Source organism: Staurois parvus, unplaced genomic scaffold (genome assembly GCF_062004578.1).
Source record: "Staurois parvus isolate SC_StPar_1 unplaced genomic scaffold, SC_StPar_1.0 ptg000699l, whole genome shotgun sequence".
In the NCBI taxonomy this organism is placed as follows: Eukaryota; Metazoa; Chordata; class Amphibia; order Anura; family Ranidae; genus Staurois; species Staurois parvus.
In genome coordinates, this window is record NW_028318495.1 from 292,997 (window position 1) to 306,880 (window position 13,884).

A 13,884-nucleotide genomic window follows, 5' to 3' on the forward strand; every position below is an offset into this window, starting at 1 on the left:
ATTACCCCCTTGACTCACCACAGAGCAAAGCGATTTTTCGCTGGAGACCCCAACGCCGTTTTCTCATTAGACGAGCGGCGCCGAAGTGTTCCGCGTCCCCAAGGAGCCCGTTTTTCATTTAAAATCCCGCTTTCTCGTAGGTGGAATAAGTTCAGTGAATGTTATTTTTTTTTTCTTTTCTTTTAATGAAATTTAAATACAGAATGAGATTTAGGTTGGCGCGTTTTAATATTTATGTGGCGCAGGAAATTTTCTTTAGGCGTGTTCGCTGGAATATATTAGTTATCATTTTTTATTTTTTTTCTGTCTTACAGGTGCAAGGAAATGCTAGATCTAGTGATATCACAGAGCCTGTCTGTGACCAGTGGCTGCAGCGAAAACCTGAAATTCGCCCTTTCCGACAGCGACTCCGCGTCTCCCGATGACATAGCAGGTACCGTCTGTCCGCCTGTGCTCTCTTGCATGTGTGTGCGTGTGTACTGCTTGTAAAGAAAAGTTGTGCTGGGCATTTTAGTACTGCGTTTTGGCACCGCGCTTCTCCTTAGCCAGCAGCGCATCTCCACCCATAACCGAAATTTATGGTGGATCCTGTCACTGATCACTTGGTGAGGTTCCTTTTGTAATAGTCCTGGTCTCTATACCTGCCCAGCTTGCAGTTTTGGGATGTTTCTGCTTCTATTAGGCTGCTGCAACCTCATATCTCACACTCATCCTGCTGCGTTTTGTTGGTTTTCATGTGATAAATGCAGCAGGAGGAGGGAGACTCTCCCACATGGCTTTTTTTTTTGCAAGGCCTGCAGTTACCCCCACAGCTGGGGGTCCCGAGGGAACAGAGAAGCTGATGAGTGATTCAGCCCAGATTTGAAATTATACAACGAATTCAAAGGTGCAAGTTTAGGAATGAGAGGAAGAGATTGTTAAAAGATCTGGCCATAGAGTGTGTATGTGGTCAGATTTACTTGCAGCATGGGGGGGGGGAGGGGGTGGATTTATTGTCTGAGCACACTTTGCTGCTGCACAGCACATGGGTAGTGGACCTGTACCAACACAAGGTCCTGGTCCTGGCCAGCGCAAGGATGGGGAACTCGGTGTGACAGCAGTAACTGTCAGAGCAGCTGGTTGTTGGTAGCCACTGATCTGAAGCTTGTGTGCCCTGGGCGGTCGCCCCTCCTGCCCACCTCTTGTCCCGGTCCTGCCTCCAGCACCCAAGGCAAAGATCTCAATGTGCACCCTATACACAAGTATACACAAGCTGTATTGGATGGAGTGCACACCTCCCCTTGTGCGGTGGCTGGGCAGGCTCACCCTTTGGTCAGTGGAAAGCAGAATAGAATGGGGAAAGGTTGTGCTGCAAAGCTGAACTCCAGATACAGGGGCAGACTGACCATTTGGAAACTCGGGCACTGCCCGAGGGCCCGGGTCAGTAGGGGGCCCCATGAGATGCACCTGGTACCTTTTTCATAGGCTTTTTTGAGTTTGGGCAAGGACACAGGGGCCCCATGATCCCCTATTGCCCGGGGGCCCCATGAGTTGTCAGTCCGCCCCTGGGCAGATATATGGGCAGCACAGTGGCTAAATGGTTAGCACTTCCACCTGGCAGTACTCGGGTCGTTGGTTCGAATCCCAACCACAGCACCACCTGCTTGGATATTGCATGGTCTCCCTCTGTGGGTTTCCTCCGGGTACTCCGATTTCCTCCCACACTCCAAAGACATGCTGGTAGGTTGATTGTCTTTTGTCTAAATTGTCCCTAGTATGTGTACGTATGAATGTGAGTTAGGGACCTTAGATTGTACATCCCTTGAGGGTTAGGGACTGATCTGAATGTACAATAAATTGTACTGGGGTTGCTGGTTCAAATCCCAACCACAGCACCACCTGCCTTGAGTTTGCATGTTCTCCCTGTGCCTGCGTGGGTTTCCTCCGGGTACTCCAATGCTGGGAGGTGAATTGGCTCCTGTCTAAATTGGCCCTAGTATGTGTATGTATGAATGTGAGTTAGGGACCTTAGCTTGTATGCTCCTCGGGGGCGGGGCTGATGTGAATGTACAATATATATGTAAAGCGCGACGGCGCACATTGACGGCGCTATATAAGTACCTGAAATAAATAAATGGGTGGTTTGCCGTGCTAGGGGCTGCTCACCAGCAACTGTGGGGTGCTGCTGGATCCCTGGAGGAGTTTACTAAAGTCTTGAAAGGATTGCAGAACCACACCAGCTTGTATAGTCCCTTGAAAGATTTTATTTTGAAACAGCCAACGCGCTTCGGGGGCTCAGCTTTCCCCCTTCATCAGGGCTGAACGACAGTCATGTAGGCGCCTGGATTGAAGTAAAACTAACAGGGGTCATAACCCTCCCTTACTTTGATACAGTTTTGATACATGTCTGGTGAGTTATGCAGGCCATACATCATTCGAATTCCGAACAATTTTTTGTCCGAAAATCAAAAATGTTGTTCGCTCTGTAATCTGATGGCGCCATCAATGATTTCAAAAATCGGCCGACCGAGTCATCAAGTTCACCCCATATAATGGGCGAAACTTCTGTGCCTTCCAGATCACGCCTCATGCGCATATTCTTTTTGGAAACATGATTGTACAATTTGACTATCCTTGACTCGAAAATCAGTAATTTTTCACGAATTTTCCAGCATGCCCGATCACCAAAAAGGGGAGGAATCACGAAAATCGGCCGGTACCATTGACCCCACTAACAGAGTGAAAATCAGCTGATTATTCTTAGGTCAGATTTTTAGACGCAAAAATCTGTCGAATTTCGACCCATGTATGGCTGGCCTTATACTGGAAACGTCTTCCAGAATTTGATAACTCTGCACTCCTTTAACCCCTTGGCGCCAGGGCCTCCCGGCCCTTTAAGGGATTCAGAAGCCGGGAGCTGGGGCAGGGTTTTGGGGTCATGTGACCGTCATGATTCGCCGTCACGGCGGTCACATGTTTGGGAAAGGTCCCGATCGAAAGCGGATATCGGGACCTTTCCGTGAGTGAGGACGTATGCTGGGAGTGCACAAGGAGCGCGCTCTCGGCACATATGTTTTTCTTAATTGCACGCAAATGTGCAGCCGCTCAGCGTCTAGACACCGGGAGGCCGCACATTTGCGTGTGGCCGGCGTGAAGAGGTTAAGGTACCAGTTGGAGGTGTCCCGAGGCTCCTCGCAGCTCTGGATCTCCGCAGGACGTAAACCTAAGCAGAGCCATTACCGAGAAGTATTTCCATAACATCTCGCAGCTCATCAAACTATAATCCGATCTGCGTGTTATTGCTTTATGATGGCTGAAAAACAATCACGTATCTGCAGCCTGACAAGCCCGGCTATCGGTTTTATATCTTCTATAGGAACCAGAGCTCTGAGCTTCTAAAGTGAGATTTAAACTCAAAGTGGAAAAAAAGAAAAAAAAAGGAAAGATTTATAAAAAAAAAAAAAAGAAACAAAAGTGAAGTCAGTTTAGATTTTAGTGTCTGAGAAATCCTTCGGTGGAAGAACGAAGCCTTCTCTCTTCTTGTGACCTGGGAATGGCCTTTTTTATAAATAATGTCTCTGGAACGGAATGCCCCCGTAGAACATTCCGCGCACCGCGCGCTGGCCGCTCTCCCGCACATCCGCCTAGAACTGTTCCTGCTGCCCAGATCCTTTCTTATCTGGCAGGAGCTGAGTGCGACACGTTGGAGAGTCGCATACGGGGCCGAGGAAGCGTCAGGCGACCGACCGCTCAATGTATCATCTGTTAAAGGAATCACTGGCAGCTTGCTGGTGTAAAGGAGGGCTTCGCCTTCTTTAAAAATCGAGGTATTGCTTCACAGCGAGCAGTCAGTTAAAGTGTATGTAAACCCAAGAACAAAAAATGTAATGTATTGCAATTTACAAAATCCTGACCAGGGGAGCACTGACAACTGATGTGGCCCTGGGGCAATAGGATCATGGGGCCCCTGTGTCCTCATCCACACTCAAACAACACCAAAAAAAAAGCCTATGAAAGGTACTAGGGGCATCTCGTGGGGCCCCCTAATGACCCTGGGCCCTCAGACAGTGCCCGAGTACCCGAATGGTCAGTCCACCCCTGGAGGGGATCATGGGGCCCCTGTGTCCTCAACCACACTCAAACAACACCCAAAAAAAAGCCTATGAAAGGTACTAGGGGCATCTCGTGGGGCCCCCTAATGACCCTGGGCCCTCGGGCAGTGCCCGAGTACTCGAATGGTCAGTCCGCCCCTAGAGGGGTTCATGGGGCCCCTGTGTCCTCATCCACACTCAAACAACACCCAAAAAAAAGCCTATGAAAGGTACTAGGGGCATCTCGTGGGGCCCCCTAATGACCCTAGGCCCTCGGGCAGTGCCCTAGTACCCGAATGGTCAGTCTGCCCCTGGTCCTAACATGTGGGGGGAGATTTACTAAAGCTGGTTCACTCAGAAAGTGGTGCAGCTGTACATGGCAGCCAATCAGGTTCTACCCTCAGCTTGTTCAGTTAACCTCAAATGTGTGGCCTCCCGGCATCTGGGCCCTGGCCTCTCACGCTCCCAGCACACATATCCGGTACTCACGGAATGGTCCCCATCTCTTCTTTCGATCGGGACCTTTCCCGATCATGTGACCGATGTGATGGCGAATCATGGCGGTCACATGACCTTAAACCCCTGCCCCGCCTCCCGGCTTCTGAAACCCTTAAAGGGCTGGGAGGTGCCAGCGCCAAGGGGTTAAGCTTTAAGGCTAGGTTCACATATGTGCGGGTGGTGCCGCTGCGGATCCGCACCACCCGCACAGAGGAATGCGGACCCGCGGGCGGGTGCCACTAGTTCTAACTGCACGCCGCCTGCACTGGAAATGCAACCATACTGGGAACCGAGGTTCCCGTGTGGGTTGCGTTTTTGGAGCAAATGCAGGGACTTCTTCCCTGCGTGTCAAATGAATGGGCTCTCGTGCCCCCGCAAAACGCAGCCCGCACGGCCGCATATATGTGAACCGGGGCTTACAATAAAACCTGGAAGCTGATTGGTTTCCATGCAGAAGTGCACGAGCTTCTGGGTGAACCAGCTTTAGTAAATAAACCCAGTGGTGTCCGCATTAGTTTTATTTTTTTTCAGGCGAAATATAATACCTGTTGGTCCTGTCATGAATCCCGGTGTCCTTGTCACTTCTCAAACAATGTTATCAGCTTTCCCAGCTTTCCCCATCTTCTGTGAACTCTTGATAGGTAGTGGAGGTGGGGAGAGGGGGAAGGTGTTTGTAGTCCAAATCGGGGGGACAACGTCGCTCTTCGGAAAATGGAAAGGAGAGCTAGCTCCAAAAATCTCAGGTCACAGGACTGCTATTAGAAATCGTGGGGCCCCATACAGCCTACCTGTCAGGGCCCCTGTTCATAGCTATAAGGTCATGAAGGTCAGAAGAAAGTGTTGAGCTGCCCTTCTGTGCAGTATGGAACCTTCTGACAAGCAATTGGGGTGGGGGGGCAGAAAAAAGGGACTCCTGGCTAACGTTTGCGTACTGCAGACTGACACCTGCAGAGTGCTCTCCAATGCACAGCATGGTGTGTGGTGCACATTTACAGTACTTTACATTGTGTGGGATTCACAGCTGAACCTTGGTCCCCCTGCTGACCTGATAGGGCCTGGGTCTGCTATGGGGGGGGCTGGCTTTACCCCTCTATCGGTAGTCCTGCCTGGCCACTCTTCTTGACCCAGCTGTATATAGCAGCTGTGATGCCCCATGCTCAGGACTGGGACAGGGAGTGGGCAAGAGGGACAGCTGCCCAGGGGCAGAGAATGGACACAGGGCAGTAAACCCATTCTACAGCATGCATTATCAGTGGGGGAGGGGTGCAGTTCTGCATTCTTTTCCTGGGCACTGGATGAAGCTGTCCTGGTACTGCCCATGCTGCCACTGTAGCAGACCGTACACCACAATACGTAGCCCCAAGAGTAACTATCCATCGTCATGTGACCATTCTTACCACTGAGAAGCCCACCTGAGCCGCCTTCTTCTGGTAAAATCTCCCAGAAGAAAGAAATACTGCTCATTGGTTGTGCTGACCAATGGAGCGCTTGCCAATGTGAGCACCATAATGGACACTCCCTCCAGGACTGTGTACTGCGGTGTACAAATTGCTGCACCGGCAGCAGCGGGGTCCAGAGGGTGGACCGAGAAATTTGGAGCTCACCTTTTTCATTTTTTAATGAAAGTACACTGCCGCCCCTCTCTAACGTTTCACCCAATACAGACATTAATACAGATCATCCTCGGACAGGGAGTGTGTTACTGGCAGGATCACCAGCTGAAAAAAAAGAAAAGAAATCATGTAAAAATAAAACTAATGCAGATACTACATCTGGCAAGCTTCAATATATTATTATTTTTTGTTTTAGTTATAGTTTGTTTTAGTTTTGGAGGGGTAAGGTTCCCTATGCCACGTTTTTATTGGTATCAGTGTCCTTGCTGCAGAGATTTACCCTATTTAACCCCTTCCCTCCTGAGGGTAAAACAAGTCTAAATGCCTAAGCACAATTCTGCAACGTTGACCTGTGATAGTAAAACCGTACATATCACCACAACTACTTTGTACATCCAGGTGGATTATACCGCGATTTTTTTCAGGACAAATTGGGCTTTCATTTGGTGGTAAATGGTAATGGATAGCTCCTAATTTTTTTTTATTATCAAAGGAAAACTGGCCCAAAAATAGTAAAAACAAAAATCATTTTTTTATTTAGCTGTGTGTTTCTTGTTATTACCATAACCTACCACCAAATAACAACCCAAAATAAATTCTCCAGCTCTTGACGATCGCAGTGATACCATATATGTGTATGTTATGTGTTGTTTGTACTCGTAGCCCAGCCCAGAAACAAAAGTGCGCATTTTGTTTTTGTCTTTTGACACTGACATTGACACTAACTGACACCCAATTTTTTTTTATCCTGACCTTTGACCCTGACCTTGACCCAAACACTAACCCTGGCACTGAACTAGATCCAACCTTGATCTAGGTATTTTTCTTTGTTTTTTTCTTTTCTTTTTTAATATTTATTTATTTATCTTCTTTTTTTACAAACATTTTTTTTTCTCTCTATCCCAGGAGTTAGAGAGTTACAATGTATCTCTCTTCTCCATTCATACAGAGAGAAAAAAGCAAGGGGGCCGGGCTGTACAGTGACTGATCACTGTGATAGTCAATCAGAGGCTATCACAGTGATCATGTGACCCGGAATCGGGACTCCCGGGTCCCGATCATTAGAATGGCTCTCAGTGACACCGCGGTCTTTGTGCTGGGAGCGCGCCGAGACAAGTACGCAAATATGCGGCCCCATGGAAAAAAACCCAGTTTCGTGAGGCCGCATATTTGTGTGATGTCGGCGTCAAGGGGTTAACTATTGTCGCCGGGACAGCAAGTCATGGGAAATCCAAATTCTTACTGGGGACTCCTGTGACTTTTCCAGTCTCTGCAATGGGACAAACTGAGACCTATCTAAATTGAGCACCGTTAGTGGGTTAATTGGTCGGCCGTTTTTTGGGGGTTTTGGAACATTTTTTTTATCAGTAAAGTTGGAAACAAATCGGCCAATTTTGCCCATCGGCCGATTTTCCCGGCAATGATGGGCAAATTGGCCGATCGTTTTACCGATAAAAAATCTGCGCATGAGCTGTGACCTGCAAGAAGAAGAAAAAGAAGAAAAAAAAAAAAGGATAAGAATTCCAGTCCGCTATTATATTTGACATGAAAAAGTCTTGCGGTTGCAACAATGTATCTATTTGTATCCGAATAAAAACATCTGTATCCGAAATGGATACAAATAGATACATTGTTGCAACCGCAAGACTTTTTCATGTCAAATATAATAGTGTAGCTCTCTGCAGGGACAGAAGTAATTAAATGCTGGCCGTAGACGGGACAAAAATTTTTTTTTTTACTGTTGGTGGTAACGTCGGCCTATTGAAGACCAATTTTTCGTTTTTTCTTTTTTTTAAAAACGGCCGGTTTTCGACTCATCTATGGCCTGCATAAGGCAGGTCATACACGGGTCAAATTCCGAACGAATTTTCTTTAGAAAATCAGAAATGTTGCACTTTTTGTAGTGCGATGGAGCCACCATTGATTTGGAAATTCAACCATCTGAGCCTTCTATCTCTCCTCATGTTGCTACAGAAAAGAATTTTCGTGACCAAGAATTTTCTTTTCTTTCCAGGTCACAGCTTTATATTTCTTGCACGATTCTCCCATCATTGATTCAAAATTTGTTCGTTTTTCAAACAATCTCCAACATGCCCGATCACTCAAATTCGATGGTCACACAATAATTGGCTGTTTCTGTGACCCACTAATGGTGCAAAATTCAAACGAAAATTCTTAGAAAAGATTTTCGAAAGAAAATTCTTTCGGAAATCGACCCGTTTATGGCTGGCTTAATGCAGGTCATACACGGGTCGAATTCCGAACAAATTTTCTTTAGAAAATCAGAAATTTTGTGTGTTTTGTAATGCAATGGTGCCACCATTGATTTTGAAATTCAACCAACTGAGCCTTCAATTTCCCCTCATGTTCGAAAGAAAATTCGCTCGGAATTCGACCCATGTATGGTCGGCTTAAAGGAAGGTGGCAGAGAATATTGTTGCCTTCCAGCACTTTAACCCTCTTTTGGCAGATTCCGGCAGTTTTGGTCTAGAGGAAGTGGCGGATGAGGTTACTCGCTGTTTATTGACTGAATTCTCAGTCATTATCCATAATGCCTTCTTCCCTGACCATGCCGGACTTCTGTCAGTAACTCCACAGCTGCTGTAGTCCATGAAGTCGTGAGTAAATTGCAGAACAATAATGAGATTATTCGTTGCTGGTATTGTGGCACAATTGGACAGTGAGATTGGAGTGGTGTCACACAGAGCAGTGGGGAGGTCCCCTCAGGTCACATGGAGCAGTAAATGTTTTTTCCATTTCTTCCCCATGAATGATGGGCTCCTCATTCCCTCTAAGTACGCTGGAGAATCTCTGTGATCTGCTCCATTCAGGGTCACGAGATGGCTACAGCAGACGACCGTCCAGGGTGAAAGAGACAAAAGGCAAATGCCTAAAACCCACCTTTGTCCTAGTTGTGTTTTCAAATACACAGTATGGCCTGACGTATGTGGACATCTGACCATGACACTTGTATGAGCTTGTTACCTTCTGTACCATAGAGTTTTTTCTACGTTTTGGCCGTAACATTCCCACTGTTCTGAGAAGGCTTTTGAATATTTGGAGAGATTGAAGTCAGGTACTGATGTTGGATGAGAAGACTTGGCTTGCAGTTGGTGTTCCATTTCATCCCAGAGATGTTCATTATGGTTGAAGTCAGGGCTCTGTGTAGGCCACACATGGTTCTTCGCACCATACTGGACAAACTATGTCTTTATGAGCTGGCTTTATATACAGAACACCTGGCTTGCAATCGGTGCTCCAATTAATCACGAATGTGTTCAGGAGGGTTGAGGTCAGGGCTTGGTGGAGGCTTCTAAAGGTTCTTCACACCATACTGATAAACCGTGTCTTATATACAGAAGACCTGACTTGCAATCCTTGGTCCAATTAATCATGAATGTGTTCAGGAGGGTTGAGGTCAGGGCTTGATGGAGGCTTCTAAAGGTTCTTCACACCATACTGGTCAAACCATGTCTTATATACAGAAAACCTGGCTTGCAATCGGTGTTCCAATTACTCATGAATGTGTTCAGTAGGGTTGAGGTCAGGGCTTGATGGAGGCTTCTCAAGTTTCTCCACACCATCCTGGTCAAACTGTGTCTTTATGGAGCTGGCCTTGTATACAGAAAACCCAGCTTGCGATCAGTATTCCAGTTCATTCCAAAGGTGATCAGCATGGTTGAGGTCAAGGCTCTGAGGGGGACACTGGAGTTCTTCTACTCCAAACTGGTCAAAACATGTCTTAATGGAGCTGACTTTGAACACAGAAGACCTGGCTTGCAACTGATTTTTCAGTTCACTGCAAAGGTGTTCAGTAGGGTTGAGATCAGGGCTCTGTGTAGGCCACTCATAGTTCTCCACACTGTACAGATCAAACCAAAACTTTATGGAGCTGGTTTTGTGCACAGAAGGTCTGACTTGCATTCAGTGTTCCAATTCATCCCAAGGGTTTTCAGCAGGGTTGAGGTTAGGGCCCAGTGGAGGCTGCACATGGTTCTCCACAGTGTACTGGTCAAACCATGTCTTTATGGAGTTGGCTTTGTACACAGAAGATCTAGCTTGAAATCAGTGTTTCAACTCATCCCAAAGGTGTTCGGTAGGGTTGAGATAAGGGCTCTGTGTAGGCCACTCAAAGTTCTTCACACCGTACAGGTCAAACCACATCTTTATGGAGCTGGCTTTGTACACTGAAGACTTGGCTTGCAATCAGTGTTCCAATTCACCCCAGAGGCATTCAGTTGAGGTCAGGGCTCTTTACAGGACACTCCAGTTCCTCAACACCAAATTGGTCAAACCATGTTGTTATTGAGCTGGTTTTTTATAAAGAAGACCTGGCTGTGGTTTGGCTTTCCAGTTCATCCCAAAGGTGTTCAGTAGGGTTGTGGTTAGGGCTCTGTGGAGGCCATTTAAGGTTCTCCACACCATACTGGTCAAAGTGTGTTTTTATGGAGCTGGCTTTGTACACAGAAGCTTTAGCTTGCAGTCAGTGTTTCGATTCACCCCAAAAGTGTTTAGTGGGGTTCAGGTGTAGGCCACTCATGGTTTCCCACATTGTACTGGTCAAGCCATGTGTTTATGGAGTTTGCTTTCTATATAGAAGACATGGCTTTGGTTCGACATTCCAATTCATCCCAAAGGTATTCAGTAGGATTGAGGCCAGGTCTCTGTGGAGGCCACTCAAGGTTCCCCACACCGTACTGGTCAAAGTATATCTTTATGGAAACATTACTATTTGACAGCCCAAGGGAAAAACCTGAAACTGGTCAGAACATTTCCTTCAGCATGCTGGAAAATATTTAGCACAACCCCACATTTAGTTAGAGAAGCGTACCTGTAATTGTTTGAGAAGCACTCTATGAAATTACTACAGATGGTGGACGGGAATATGTACAGTGAAATGCTGATTTTTTTGTTTCCACTGCTGATTACCTGGCAATGGTAGCATGTAGACTACTGTATATAAAGTAACCAAAACGACTTCTACAACCTCCCCGGCTGTCATTTTATCGTGCTGGAAGGGGTTACGTCTGTATGGGACCTCAGCTCCAATTAGTTGGAATTCTGCGCTTTTTCTTGGCAGCCGTCCTCTGTAAACGAAATAAGCAATTAAAGCGATTTCTTCTTCCCTTCTCAGCGAGGGCAAAGTTTAATTTTCTCTGAATTATTATTTTTCCAGATAAGTCGAGGAAAGGATCTTCCTTAGAGGACTTCTCACATTCAGGTAGGAAAACAGACCGCGGGGTGAACCTCCGGCTTCGCTCTACCTGTTATACTGTGTATATAAACTCAGGAGGTAAACACTCCGCTGGGGGTCACAAGTCTGGCACCAGTGCTTGTATGTTATATGTTTTTAGTGTGCGTGTGTGTGCTGTATATATGTATGTGTGTGTATGTATGTATGTATGTATATATATATATATATATATATATATATATATATATATATATACATTTATACAGTACATAACCACATATATATAATTTAATAAATTACTTTTTTATCATTATTAATTTTATTTTATTTATTCGTTTTATTAATTTAATTTTTATTTCTGCTTGTGGACCCCATTAGAGAGATTGTCCCCCAGTTCTGGTCTTGAGTGTGTATATATAATTTAATTAATAACTTATTTTTAATTATTAATGGTATTTTATTTATTCATTTTATTTCTTTAATTTTTATTTCTGCTTGTGACCTCATTAGAGAGACTGTCCCCAATACTTGCCTTGTGTGTGTGTATATGTATATATAATTTCATTAATGTTCTCATTTTTATTTATTAATTTCAATAATTTAATTTTTATTTCTGCTTGTGACCTCATTAGGAAGATTGCCCCCCCCCCCAGTTCTTGGTGTGTGTGTATATATAATTTAATTAATTACTTCTTTTTAATTATTAATGTTATTTTATTTATTCATTTTATTTTTTTAATTTTTATTTCTGCTTGTGACCCCCATTAGGGAGACTGTCCCCAATTGTTGCCATGTGTGTGTGTATATATCATTTCATTAATGTCCTTTTTTTTTATTTTTTCATTTTATTTAATTTTTATTTTTGCTTGTGACCTCATTAGGGTGATTGCCCTCCCAATTCTTGGTGTGTGTGTGTGTGTGTGTGCGTGCGTGCGTGCGTGTAAATTAATTAATTACTTATTTTTAATTATTAATTTATGTATTTAATGTATTCTTTTTTTAATCTAATTTTTATTTCTGCTTGTGATCCCATTAGGGAGATTTTCCCCCAATTCTTGTCTTGTGTGTTTGTTTATATATGTATATTTCATTTAATTATTTTATTTATTAATTTTATTATTTTAATTTTTATTTCTGCTTCTGACCTCATTAGGGAGATTGTCCCATAATTTGTGTGTGTGCGCGCATGTATATATAATTTAATTCATGATTTTTAATTATTTGTTTTATTTATTCACTTTATGAATTTCATTTCTATTTCTGCTTGTGGCCCCATCAGGGATATTGCCCCCCAATTCTTGTCTTGTGTGTATATTTAATTGTTAATAATTTTATACATTTCATTTTTAATTAATTAAGTTTTATTCCTATCTAGCTAGCTAGCTATCTCTATATATCTATGTATAATTATATATTTTTTAAATATTTAATGACATATTTTCTAAATTATTTAATGAATTAATTTAGAAAATTAATGTTTTAAATTTAATTAAATTTTTTGAATTTTTAATTAACTTTTATTCCTGTCTGTGACCCGCACTAGCGAGATTTTCCCTCATTTCCTGCACCTGTGACACCAGAACCGGAAGTGAGGGGGGAGCATTTGTCACCAGGACAGGAAAACATAGACAGAAATAGGAATACTGTCAAAAGTTCTAACCTTTCCTCACTCTACTACACCATGTTTTGTCTGATTCGCCATACAGAGATTTCTCCTCACTTTCCTGTCTTGACAGGAAGTCAGGGGAAATCTCCCCAAGTGAAACACAGCAGTAAAAACCTGGTAGGGGCTCGAAAAATGTTTCCCTCTATATGTCTATGCATGTGTTCATACTGGTCTGTTGCAGTGTAAAAAATCGTGCTTGCCGCATTTTTGTGGCATATTTGGTCATTTCAAAAATAAACTGCACCTTGGAAAAACAGCAAAAATGCACCGTAAACGTGTAACGTTTTTCAGTCCCGTGTCTTGTGAAAAACACATGGCAATCGCGGTAAAATTGCGGCAAAAGCGCATAGCGTTTTTACCACGGATCAGTGTGAAAGTGCCCTTAGTCACTGGGAAGGCGTGAAAAACGCATCAAAAACTGTTCAGTGTGAAAGCCGCCTTAGCGCCCCTGACAGACTTCATCGAAATTTTTTCTATTTTGCCTTTTTTCACCGGCTGTGCGTCTCTTTCTGCCGCACTTTACACGATCGTCCTAACTGTAGAAAATTGGAGGTTTGAGGGACAGAAGAGGAACCGTCCCGGAGTTCAGTGTTTCTGAAAACGATGTTCATATTTGTATTTGTTTTCTCCCCTTCAGGCTGCGGCAAGGAATCTCAGCAATTCGCAGCTGAAGTGAATTACCCCAGGTGAGCCGAGTTATGGGGAAAATGCTAAATATCCTGTTCTCAGCGGGACGAGGTGGGCGGCGTGCATGGCCGATAACATGGATTCCGGGGGGGGGCTCCTGATAACATGGATTCTGGGGGGGGCTCCTGATAACATGGATTCCGGGGGGGGGGCTCC

The 13,884-nt window shown here is 44.6% G+C and overlaps 1 protein-coding gene across 2 annotated transcripts in view; it reads left to right on the forward strand.

The window, feature by feature from the left end:
• The window catches only part of EYA2 (EYA transcriptional coactivator and phosphatase 2), a 197,234-nt gene that overhangs the window by 92,755 nt on the left and 90,595 nt on the right, over positions 1-13,884 (forward strand). For both annotated transcript variants that reach the window (XM_089653108.1, XM_089653109.1), the window contains exons 2-4: positions 315-433; positions 11,358-11,402; positions 13,679-13,727. In XM_089653108.1, the coding sequence (XP_089509234.1) occupies positions 325-433; positions 11,358-11,402; positions 13,679-13,727 (203 nt within the window). In that variant the 5' untranslated portion in view covers positions 315-324. The remainder of the gene's footprint in view (positions 1-314; positions 434-11,357; positions 11,403-13,678; positions 13,728-13,884) is intronic.